Source organism: Antrostomus carolinensis, unplaced genomic scaffold (genome assembly GCF_000700745.2).
Source record: "Antrostomus carolinensis isolate BGI_N321 unplaced genomic scaffold, ASM70074v2 scaffold48895, whole genome shotgun sequence".
Taxonomy (NCBI): Eukaryota; Metazoa; Chordata; class Aves; order Caprimulgiformes; family Caprimulgidae; genus Antrostomus; species Antrostomus carolinensis.
In genome coordinates this window covers 1-13,046 of record NW_010317984.1, presented here as the reverse complement: position 1 = coordinate 13,046, position 13,046 = coordinate 1, and the positions used below count along the sequence as shown (strand labels likewise).

General features: G+C 39.5%; 1 protein-coding gene across 1 annotated transcript; it reads right to left on the bottom strand.

Annotated features, from left to right (window-relative positions):
* Positions 1–9,395: 9,395 nt before the first annotated feature.
* Positions 9,396–13,005, bottom strand: OIP5 (Opa interacting protein 5; the record flags this gene model as incomplete). Its single annotated transcript, XM_029085147.1, has 4 exons — positions 9,396–9,551; positions 10,963–11,044; positions 11,578–11,700; positions 12,929–13,005. Coding segments are annotated over 4 exons (438 nt in total), but the record flags the coding sequence as incomplete, so codon positions are not given.
* Between the last annotated feature and the right edge of the window lie 41 nt (positions 13,006–13,046).

Sequence of the window (13,046 nt, the reverse complement as noted above, 5' to 3'; positions counted from 1 at the left end):
TAAGTTAGTGTGTGTAAGCGTCCAGAGTTCTCATCTCTATCAGTAGGGTTCTTTTCTTTTTAGTCTTTGTTGAAGATGTTTTCTTCCATGTGCAGTGTTTTCAATTTTACTATTACCCATCCTCTGATATACTCAGAAAAGTATGAATATGTTAAGGAGTTGGTGTGCATTTTGTACACATCTCTGCTACCTTAAGGTTATTTACAAAATCTGTTAATTAAGTAATTTTTATTTTTTTTCAGAACTGACTCAATCTTATAACTAGTTAAACATTATCCTTATTATATAGTGAGTTAACGGTTGCAAAATGCTATCTGCCAATTATGCACAGAAGACTTTTATCCGTTATTGCAGGAATGGGGAACCTTTTTTGGCTGAAGTTTTGTTGAATCTTTTAACAACTTTGGTGGATCCTGCATTTACATACATCTTAATAAGAGCGAATATAATAAGGTCAAGGGCTGTTTGTTGAAAAACAACATTGCAGACTGTATCTGTGCAGCAGGCTATCTCTAGCCTATGGATTAGAAATTCCCCACCCCTGTATTATTGAGAGTTCAATATCCTGTATTTTAGGTAACTTCCAGTATTGCTTTCCAGTTCTAAGCTCAATTTTAATAATTTCTTTCTCTCCCTCTGCTTTTTTCAGAAGGAAAGTTTAGACCAGGGGAAGTCCAAATGATTTAGCACTCAATGGACAGCTTGGACTGGTCAAATAAGAGACTAGTATGATTCCCGAGATGTGCAGTGCTCTGTGGATGGCATCCTCTCATTTCCTAGGAAAAAGTCTTTTATTTGGTGCCAGTGTGGCTCTTGACCCATTTCTCTCTTTTACAAGAACAAAATTCTCTTTCACCTTAGAGAGGATACTGCATCTTTTTTCCCTGAGACCTGCCTGTAAATGGCCATTAGGGAGAGGGAGGGAATGGGTAGCTTGGTTTTGTAATTTTGATATGATATATCTCGAAAGGAATTAAATCAAGAAGCATGTACTTTGGTGCAAAACCAGTAATCTGTGCAGAGTTAATGTATGTAACGGGGGAGAAAGCAAACAACTAAACAAACAACCCTCTGCATTGACTGTATTTCCAAGAAAACTGGACAGGTGGGCCATTTACAGCAGAGCTCTGGGGGACCTGTGTGAGAGGTAGGTTCAGTTCTGAGTGCAAGTAGCTGTACCATTGAACAAAAGTAGTTTAGTGCTTGGGAGAATCAATTGAAAAATACCTCTGAAACTGGAATGCAAAATAGCACAGTATGTAGGGGGAGGAATCCCTGATGCAAACAAAGCCATAAGATGATTTAATAAGAAAATAGAACTTTAGTAGCAATAACTGTTTTGCATGTGATAGTAAATAACTTGCATTAGCAAGGCTGTACAGTAGAGTAAGTGGGTAATAACCAAATAAGTTTGTGGTGCTCTGTGCTGCAGGGAGTTGCGTGAAGAGTCTTTTCCCGAGAAGATGGGTGAATTCCTCTTAACGTTCCTCTCATTGGAGGGAGTTTGGCACTTGAATACTTAGTTAATGAACCTGACATATATTAAAAATGTCTGAAGCACTGACAATGAGTGCTGGGGGAAGGGCAGACAGTTCTTTTTGAAAGGATAGCTGAAGTTTCCCTGTAGTTTTTTCTTTTTTGTAGTCTAGCACTTGCTCTGTTTCTCTGAGAAGAAATTAAACCCTTCCAAATACTGGACTGTGAAGAGAATCTGATTCTGAAGTTAGAAGCTTTTATTGTGGGAAGTAATTTTTGTTTTCTTTGTTTAAAAAGACCCATCTGAGATGGTCTTTAAAAAAAAAAAAAATAGAGAAGACTTGGCACTCAAAACATTTGTACATCCCAAGCACAATTGTAGAATTGTCAAAATGTTACTTTACAGCAAAAAATAATTTTAGCCTTGCTAAACACTCGTGTTTTCAGACCATAATTGATTTCTGTCGATGCCTGAAGTTTTGCAGAGGCAAGTGCTGTGAAGCCTCTGGTAACACAAAGGCGTATTGATCTACAGCTGTAGCCTCTGCACCCAGCAAAGTGTTTGCTATCAAAGGGTTACATAAAAGAGCTGCAGGAGTTCTAAAATGCCCATAGTTGACACTGTTTTCAGTGCAAATATGTAGTCTATAGAGACAATATGGCCCTGCAGCTAATACTGTATTCTGAACAGAATTAGTACATCAGAGGTTTAGATCTATCTGGCTGGATTTCTTCTAGACAGCTGAAGTAATTTGAACTGTAACTTAGAGCTGAAGGGAGGCTTCTATTGTTCCAGAATTAAGGAGGTGAAGTCCTTTGGCTTTTCTTAAGGTGATGATGGGACTGCAAGGGCTATGAGCATTTTTACAGTATAAAGTAACCAAGGTAAGCACGAGGATGTCTTAAGTCTTGGCTAATATGTGTATGAAAAACTAATTGATTTGAAAGGTTGTAATCAGCTTAAATTCCAGCTACTGAATTATTGATAAAATTACAAGCTGGCCGTAGGGGACCTTAATTTGATTGCTATCTGATTACATTAGAGAAATTATAAATTTAATCTGATCTGTGGTCAGCAAGTACATTTACATAATAATGAAATAATAATGAAAACACAGTCATGTTCATACTTCAGAAGTGTGAACTTTGTGGATGAACAGAATTCTTCAAAGGTTTATTCATTCAGAGAAGGGGGGTGGAGAAATCAAGACTGATGTAGCCAGGCAAGCTATCTGCATATTCGTCCCACTTCAGACTTTTTTATAATGATCTGTATTCTATGGGCTACTAGGCTAGAAATTACTATTCAGAGCTACACAAGGAATCCCTTTGCCTTTCAGCTCTTGTACCACAGTATGACTTTTGTTCCACCCCCCTTGATTTCACTGCTTCTAAAACTAAGTGGAAGTGTTAGATGCTACCATGTTTTCAGTGTGGGATATCAAAGGTGTAGTGACCAGTACTGATGTGCCTCCTTTAGCAGCACTAAACCTACACAGTACAAGTATATGCTGTTTCCATAGCCAGTAGTGCTGCTGCAGAAGGTCTAGCCAGTACTTGTGTTGGGAGTTGCACCTTCTGGAACTCAAGATAATTGTCAAATTTAGGACAAAAAAGAAAGTCTTGCAATGACTCCTTGATAGTGAGTGAGAAGAAGTTGTACCGAGCTTCAGGACACTGACACTTTACACGAGGATTACTGTTGTCAAGAGCTGGCAGTATGGTTTTTAGGCAGAGAAGGGAAAAATATGGAAGAGAAGAACAGTTTTTGATGGATAACCAATCTTAGAAATAACTGTTTCCTGCATCCCTAGGAAACTAACTGGTCTTCCTCCAAAACTAATAACCCTGCTTGCTGTTCAGGTGCAGAGCTGTGTCACAGCAGTTCAGGTTAGATTCTGTTGGATTACTTTCACTGAATGATCTAGCATTTTGCCCCTGTGACATTTTGACTCACACACAAATGGCAGCAGTCGAACCAGGGTGTCTTGTTTAACAGTGCAGAGCACTAACCATGGATTCTGATGTCTATTCCCTTTCAGTCTGCTCTACGCTTTCTCCTGAGTTTCAGGGAAAGTGTCAGTGTTCATGATGTCAGCAGGGCGTGTTTCTGTCTCTGAGCCTACGTACCAGGTTATAATAAGACAGATTCCCTAAGACTTTACAACATGTAAGGTTAAAGATAAAAGGTGACTTACTGTTTAGTGTGTCCTGTGTAAATCCTGTCTTGCTTCTCTCCACTTCCCCTCCAAATGAGTGTGTTTGTTTGCAGGTCAAATAACAGACTGCTAATTTGTAATGCCTTAGGCATGAAGAACCGCATCAAGAAACTGAAGGAAAGCGGCACAGGCCCACAAACCAAATCTTAGAGCTAGTATTCTAATTATGCATGATTCAAAATGTCTAGTGTAACGTAGTTATTACCAGTAAATTGAGATATGCATTTATACATAATGAAGCAATAGGAATTAATATACCAATAGCTTGAACCTTCCTGCTTTGATTCTCAAATTTTGTTTCTTTAGAGAATGTGCTGCCTCTGTAGAGAAAGAGGCAGAATATATAGATAGGGACAGAAGCATGGCACCAAAACTGTAAATCAGGAACCAGGATCAGCAGAACTTGCCTTTATAACCTCTTGTCTGGTTCACATTAGTGCCCTGAGCATGTAAAAAGCAGGGCATGAACTAAGCATGTTTGGGGGCAAGATGAGGTTTCTCACCTGCTGCAGCTGTAGCAAGGAAAAGGGTGCAGAGTTTCTTACAAGGTGCAGGGGGGGGAGCAACGGGTGAAAACAAAACCACAAAACACCAACAAAAAAAACAAGTATCAGAAACAGACTCAAATTGAGTGTAGTATTTGCCAGACAGTAGGTAATAAGCTTGGGTGTGATGAGAGAAATTATTTGGAGAAGACTGAAATTAATAAGCACAGTACTTATCTTTCAGGTGTTGAATAGCTTTTTAATAGACAGTATTTTCAGGTAACTCTCTAGCCACATAGGCAGCTGTACTGAAGCATACTGGTACCAGCCAGCAATAATGGCACCTGCAGGAACGAACCTGAAAATACTGGTAATCTTGTATATTTTTTAAGTTCTTTAAAGAGATTTTTAAAAACAGAAAATGAGATTTGATCACTGAAGGTCTTTATCTTCTGCAACACAGGTTGCAATAGTCTTTTTTCTTTATTTCACTTATTAAATAAAAGGGAATTTGGGTGCCATCTTTCTGTGAACTTTTAGTGTGTTCTCTGTAATATTTCCTGAGTCTTTTAGTGGATAATGCAGTTAATTTCCGCTGGCAGTTCAAAAATAACTTAGAACGTGTGGCATAGCCTATGTCATTAATATTTTTCCAAGTTTAAACTTGTATTCAAACTTGTAGAATACTAGCTTGTTACTGCAGAATTACATACTTCTAGCTTAGCTTAATTTTGTAGGTGGGCTTAACTTGTGCAGAACACTTCTCCATGTACAGAGGCTCAGTCCTCTTTCTTAAATAGACAGAGTAAGTGTCTTGGAGGAAGAAATTGTGTGTCAAGTTAACTCCTGTTCATACTTCATAGCCAACCATCCATAAAACACCACAATTTGGGTTTAGAATGGGGGTTGCTTTTTTTCTCATGAATGTTCTTTCTAGATATACAAGAATTGCCAAATGAAGATAGGAATATAATAAGAGAAGATAACTATTTTATGGTATCGGAAGTCAGACTAAATGAAATCCTTTGAGCCAACTTCTTCAAGCAAAAAGGGAATTTGGAAAACATGTTTAGCTCAGTGAGTAACCATGGCCACCTAATTCTTAGTGGGTATTCTCTAGAATGCTTTCCATGGTTTTAAACTCTGTTAAATATATTTTCTTTTGCGTGATGAGTAAGCAGTTGTATATGTTGTTAATGCTTGTTCCCTTCAATATAAAACCTGGGGAATAAGCTACATTCGGATGTCACTGAAGATAATCCTCCTTTCCGAAAGTGTGATCTAACAGCAAAGGAAAAGTATTAGTTATAGATTCTCAAAAACTACCTTAGTACTTAAAAAACAGGTTAGAAAATACTTCTTACACTGAAATTCTGATGGCGTGCTCACATGGATTAGTGGAGGAAATTACTGGTGTTACTAGGAACTATGTACTCCCATTGCACACATTTTACATGGTAACAGTGAAAGAATGTCTCCCTACAAATTCTGATGTTTTTTCCAAAAGGCAGCTTGCTTTTATATCTATGCATCTTTGAGGATTTCAAGATAAGATTTTATTCTTTTGACACTGTAAAGAGGAACTGTTTAAAAATGAACTTGGAAACTCTGCACCTGTATACAAATTTTTTTAGCAATAAAGCAGCACAGGCTGAGAATGCACTAGAACTGGATGTGTCATTTGTTCAGAAGAAAAACTGACCAACTTACTATACATTCCACTCTGCTTTTGACATGTGTTTGTACTTGTACCTTTGTCAAAACTTAATTTGAGCTGAACTCACATGTGCTGGATAACTCACATCTGCTTTGGGTCCCGCTGTTCCAACAGATTTCAGGCACAAAAGCCTCTGATTTCTTGGGAGGCAACTAAAGAAAAATGGTTATTCCACTCATACTAAGGCGGGCAACTTATCAGATAAAAGCTTCAAGGGTTGTTTTAGATGGTAGCAGAAAGTTTCAGTTGCTTGTATACATGGTCTAAAAGTAATAAGGCTGTCAGAAAACTTTCATCTATGTGAATTGCTTATTGTTTTGGCAACTACATTTCTGAAAAATTCCTTCTGTGGCTGGCATGTCACAACCTGCAGGGAGGCACAACCTTCCGTGCCATTGCTGCTGAAGGCAGTTTTGGGATGTGCTGTAACGCAGCAGCGTGACACCCCCTCATGAGAAATGTGATGAAGAAGCCGTGGCTCCCAACCCTGCTACAGTCTTTCCAACCTGTTACGGATTGCTGCTCCTTGTGCCAGCTCCTTGCAAGATTCACAGTATGATTGTTACTTCAGTAGCCTTTTCAACCACCTTGATTTATTTCATTTTCTAATTGTTTTTGTCTCTTATTTTCCAGAGAAGACAGCTGCTGGGTAGCTAACATAAGAAGGCCTGACCTTGAGACTTGCTTTCTGGGTGGTTGGTGTTAATTTAAAGGAGAATCCATCCCTCCCAAGCCCGTCTGGCCCTGGCTGCACTTAAAGCTAGAACACACCTCTCAAGGTGCCGATTTAGAGGTGATTCAGTTCTACAGTAGAATAAGAAAAATAAATATTCACTGATCAATTGTAGATTAAGAGGAATCTGAATCTGGGACAGGCTCTGGGATCAAACACTGAATTTATAAGCATCACTTAAATCAAAATGCACCGTTTAAGTTGATATCTCTGCAAATGTTTATCTCAAATTACTGAAGATAATGCATTTATCTAATGCATTTATTTTTAAGCCATTTATGTGGCTTGCTTCTCAAAACAGAATTAATTTAGAACACTGTCCTGCTGGAAGTGTCAGCAGGCACATCAGGGAATAGTCGGTGCCAAGAAAAAACATCCTCTGGCAAATAGACATGAAGGGCTGCAGCTGGACCTAACAGAGCAGAGGTCCTCCCAATTACAAAGATTATAGAATTTAGTTTAAAAAATGTGCCAGGTAGTATTTAGCACATACTCATTATCTATTTAAATTCATGCTATGTAATGTGAAGAACCATTAATGCTTCCTAATGAACTGGGACCCAAGCAAGATAAACTGATGGGGTTTTTTTCTGCAAACAACAAAGAAAAGAAGTGGGCTTATGACTCACATGGTATTATCAGTGATCTGCACAATATATATTTATGACTGTCAGCTTTTTTTATTTTAAAAGTTTCTTCTTTAAAACTGTAAAGATAACATTTAAAAAGCGTAACTGACAGCTTTCTTTTGCTTTCAGAGGTGGACACTTGGCTAAATGAAGCAAGACAATTTAGCACCATTATACACAGTATAGATGTAAATAAAGTACATAGCAAGAAACAGTCTCAATGCAGAAACCAGAATGAAAGGGCAAAAGTGAGTAATCCTGTTATCAGTCATGTTTTTTAGACTGACACAATAGGGCTGTCACTTAGAAAGTAACACAAGGGTGAAGTTATACAACAGAAAACACTTTTTTGGGGAGATGCTTATACAAAGTGAGTTTAGTCACAAGACTCCAGTTAAAGCCCAACAGGCCCCACTGCACAAAACTTTTAAACCTTACTTGTTCCGAATAATGAAGTAATCAAACTTGATATTCATATACAGTAACAGTGGTTAAGAAAAAGATCTTACAAGAGTGTAACATGTACTTCAGGTAGTTAATTTTGATATCCTGAATTTGGCTGTCATTGGAAAGCAGTGTATTTTTGCACTTATGCCTGTCAAATTTGTAAAACATAAACAATAAAAAGAATTTAGATAGCATGTAATACTAGAATTTAACAGAGAGCACCTTTCATCTCCCTGCAGAAGGGCTGTTGATATTCTATGTTATTGCTTAATCAGAATGAGCTGAGACAACCCAGAACTTTTAATCAAAAAGCAGCACAGTGAACATTAGTAGCTGTATAAATACCAGCTGCCCACCTAAAGCCTCTGAGGTGCCTTGCACTGTGTTTTGTCCCCTCTGCTCCAAGCCCATTACAAAAGTTATTTTACAAATTAAGACCATGAAATACAGGGAGTACTGGCATCAGCAGCAATGGGGAGTGCAATCTGCCAACTGTATATGGAAGTAGAAGGAAAAGGCAAATTGCATCACTGGAATTAAGCTGATCAACTAAATACAGTCCTGTCTAGACTACTACAGACAACTACTAAACTTTATGGAAGGTTTAAAACATCAGCCCTTTAGGCAGCAGAAGGGAGAGGAAAAGACCCTTAATCTTCCAACTAACAAGAATTAGGGATAAAGATACTCTGTCCCAATAACATGGGGAAAGTAGGGTTCTTTCTTTTCCATCAAATCACTTTCTAGATGTTTCAGAAGAAGCAGAACCCATTCAAAACAGAGAGATCCCAATGAGTATCCATTGGGTATTTTTTATGAAACATCTTGACTGGCCAAGTGAAGGCAGCAGGCAGATCATCACACCTTCAGCAGAACATTCCCATGACTGAGAAGACAAGACTGTTCTTTGGTTTCACAGCTTCAGCCCCAGAAAGAAAGGCTCAAATCTATTAAAGGCAGTTGCTCACAGCCTAAGCTTCATGGAGCTGCCAGAACCAGACTCAGTCCTGTGCAGCCACGGGGCTGCGCTTTCAGAGGACCCGGCAGGCATGTGGGTTGCCCTTGAATCTGAAATCCAAAACCTTGTGCTCCAACCAGCGTGTGCCAACCAGATTCACACACTAAACACACCCTGCAGCTTCTATGACATGCTAGCTCGCTCCTTTTGCAGGCCACACACACACAAGCAAGTCTAAAAGAACGAATCAGGAGGCCATTTAGCAGTGCTTCACATCACAGATGCAGCTCATGAGCCACTCATGAGCTAGCTGCCATTAGCACTGTTATCTCTGTGAAAAGGCAGGATGAGAACTTCAGATCTCTGTAAGAACATTCAATTCATGATAGCTCCTCTTGAGTATCATCTTGTTACTATGTTTTGTATAGTGCCAGAAACCGGATTTTAATATTTCAAAGGTTGTTTTTCCCCCAAAAAGTCATTAGGGAGACTCAAAGTCATAGTTAGTACTGTCTCAAGAGAGCGATGCGCTGCATGGGTGAGCTATTCATTTTTCCAAGCGTGGCTTCAGTATGTCAGATTTCAGGTGTTCCCCTTAGACTGAAGGGATGCACTGAAGCATCTGTTCTTTCTATACAGATCAACACTCAAACCTGTCTGGTGCATTATTTTACCATAACGAACAAACTCATGCAGAAACAAATCCAGCAGTTTTTGAAAACAGCATAATATTAGTTGACCCTGACGATTGCATATCCTGGCATTAGGCCAACTGCATCTGATGCAGAGCTTTGCCTTTCTGCCACATTATTCTTTTGTTCCAGCTCCTCCAGCTTCTTCATCAGTAATTCTATGCGGAAGTGGACCTCCACAAGCTTTTCTTTCAGCTATAAAAAAAAAAAATAAAGAGATGAGTATTAAAACTAGAGAAAAACATCCTAACACTGGATCTTTGAATGATCTGCATCCCACTTTTAATGGTTAAAGAGGAGCTGATTTTCAAGATGGAAGATTATACTGGGCTTTAATCTCTATACTCCATACCTAATACAGACAAAATTGGCACCCAAATCAGAGGCCAGTGGTACAAAAAGGAGATAGATTAAGGTGTACCACCAGAACTCCTTTCACAGATGTAGGAAAATACTCTACTTAAGGAGAGAGAGTTGCTGGAGCCTTACTTACAATCAATCCAGTTTTTCCTGGTTAACTCAGTACAAGTTTTTACACAGCCAGAAAACTTCTTTGACAATATCTGGACAGACTGTTTCATCATTAGCTTAGGAATACATGTGGATGTACCTCAAAAATGCCATTTCCATTGGGGTTTAAGTTAATATAGCTAAAGCACACGAGTAAAATCTCGCTGACAGTATGTCTCAAAAAGCAGAGACCAGATTCTTGCACTTGTTCTAGTCATCAAGAAAACTCTCCACAGTCACATCATTTGTGTTCCCAATGAAGTACTACAATATTTTTTTACTCCAGAAAAATGTGTCTCAACTTTAGAAGTCTCACCTGCGTAAGATTTTTGCACTTTAGCATCACTTGACCGATAAAAAAACTCTGATCTTATGATAAGACACTGGAAGATGACTTTAAAGAGGACAAAACTTAAGAAATGTCATGGGCCCATTTCTATGCTTAGAAACTAAAAAAAAAAACAAACCCAAATAAAAAACTAAGGAACAAGCAAGCACATAAATACAGGATACACTGGCCGTCTCCTACACACAGTAACTTTATTTGAGGTACAGGACAGACAATTTACTAAGTTAACAACTAACCAAGTTATGGAAAAAACATACAATTTGAACACCAAAAAAAGAGGGATGTTCTAGTGTTGTCTCTGAAACTATGAGTAAATACAACCATGCTGTTTTGAGCTTACATAGCCATAAATAAAACTGTGCTAGGATCCCTTTCAAATTAACAAACTGCTGTTTTTTAAATTCTTCAACAGTGACTTATCAATTCTAGGGACAAGACAAGTAGTGACACTTAGGCAAAGTCTATCTAAACGATTTTTGGTTTTCTTTCTTCTCAAAATGTAGAGATAAAAGGGTAACACACTTTTGCCGGAAAGTTAGCCAGACCTGGATATGTTTTGCAGGTAAGTGGTTTTAGAAAATGTTTTGCATGTCTCATGCATTTAAGTCAGTCACTTTATTATAAGCCACTATTTTCTCCATCTCATGAACTTAAAAAAAAAGTAATTGTATCCATATTTTTTATTAATATACAAAAATATCAGCATTCTTTAAATATTTGCCATACAAATCAATGTAGAAACCTTACTTCCCGCAGTTGTTCCTTTAAGGTCACAGCAGGAAAATTCACCTTAGAAGCTTCTATTATAATTTTTTTTTTTAAGAAATAACTGGAAAACAAAAGGGAAAAAAAAACCCAGTTAAAAACCCCATAGTTGCATTCATTGTTTAGACAGATTATTTAAAATTATTTTAAAGCAGATACAAAGCTGTTGCCAAAAGTAGTCAATATGTCATGAAAATAGTAAAAACATAACAATGGTTTTACTTTGAAATCGTAACATCCTCTCATCACCAGCTAGAAGTAATTTAGTTTGTATAGTCAAGTCCTCAATCTACCATGGAACTATTTTGACTCCTTAACATTACCCAAGCGAATCCAGAACTGAAGGAGATTTCAGTGTTGTAAACAACTAAATTTAAATCTTGATATTACATGAGGACACTCAAAAAGTGCAAGGGAAATCAAATGGAGTTACGCCAACACAAACAACTGAAAGACAGAGGATATTAAAATCCCACACCTACGCGCTCGGTCAAAAGTGAAGCCGCGTTTGTTAGCTGTAGATTAGTCGTACACCCTGTTGTAATCACTCACAAATTCCTGTGGAATCATGGACCATAAAAATACAGTCATACTCACCAGATGATGCTGTCCTTGAAGAAACAGAAGAAGCCCCGGAGATATGCCAGGTCACTGGAAGCAGAATAAAGAATGAAGCCCACGATCAAGCCGCACGACCGACAGGACAATGCATTGTAAACACTAAAAGAAAAAGATTATTAAACTGAAGCCACAGGACACACTGCTGGCTCATGGCCAACCTGCTGCCCACCAGCACACCCAGGTCCTTCTCCTCAGAGCTCCTCTCCAGCAGGTCACCCCCAACCTGTACTGGTACATGTGGTCATTCCTCCCCAGGTAAAGGACTCTGCACTTGCTCTTGTTGAACCTCATCAGGTTCCTTTCCACCCAACTCTCCAGTGTGTCCAGGTCTCACTGGATGGCTGCACAGCCTTCTGGTGTGTCAGCCACTTCCTCCCAGCTTTGTATCATCAGCAAACTTGCTGACGGTGGATCCTACCCCTACATCCAGGTCATTGATGAAGATGTTAAACAAGACCGGACCCAGTAACGACCCCTGGGGAACACCGCTAGTTACAGGCCTCCAACTAGATTCTGCACCACTGATCTGAGCTCCTCCAGTCAGCCAGCTCTCAATCCATCTCACCATCCACTCATCTATCCCCTACCTTCTAAGCTTTGCTACAAGCACGTTGTGGGAGACAGTATCAAAAGCCCTGCTGAAATCAAGGTAAACAACATCCACTGCTTTCCCCTCATCCACCCAGCTGGTGATTTCCTCCTGATAAAACAGTTCATTGTCTCATGCACAGACCCCTTCCCCACAAAAAACCAAACCAAAACAACCCAAGTCTTTTATTTAAAAAGTTCCCAGCCCTTCAGATTGTGGAATAACCTTTAAACATCATTTAAAGGAACTACTGGTTCTGTAAGCCCTCAGGTGATACCTACATCCTTCCCATCAGACTAATCCCAGAGTTATCAAGTCTGTCGCTAACTGTTGGATCATGACCACAGCAGCAGAAGTTATTAATTTTCAGAATTGAAAGCCCCCAAGCAGAGATGCTTTAATTCAGGTAACAGACCTTTTAGGAAAGGGGCAGTAAAACGAGACGTGAAGGCTAGGCTGGCTTTTACTGCACTGCCCAAAGGTTCTTCTCCACCACCAAGGGCTGAAGCAGAAAAACTTTTGATTTTGACAAAACGGAAACCTGCAGCAGAGGGTCCCCCCACCGGAGCCGATGAAGCACGGCTACAAAAAGCACTTGGGAGTTTACCAACCCCCAAAGAAACCCCAGCGCACAGGTCCGAGGGGCTCCCAGCCCGGGTTTGCCCCACGCCGTTTTTACCGTGGTGATTGCTCCCACCAGGCCCGATGCCAAAAGCGAGGAGAAGCTGAGGTACCCACCATCCCAGCAGGGCTCCCTCCAGGCCAACCATGAGCGAATCCTCCCAGGTCACATCGTTCGTCACTTCTGAGGAGAAACAGAGACCCGCTGCAGCCAACCCAACCCAACCCCACCGAG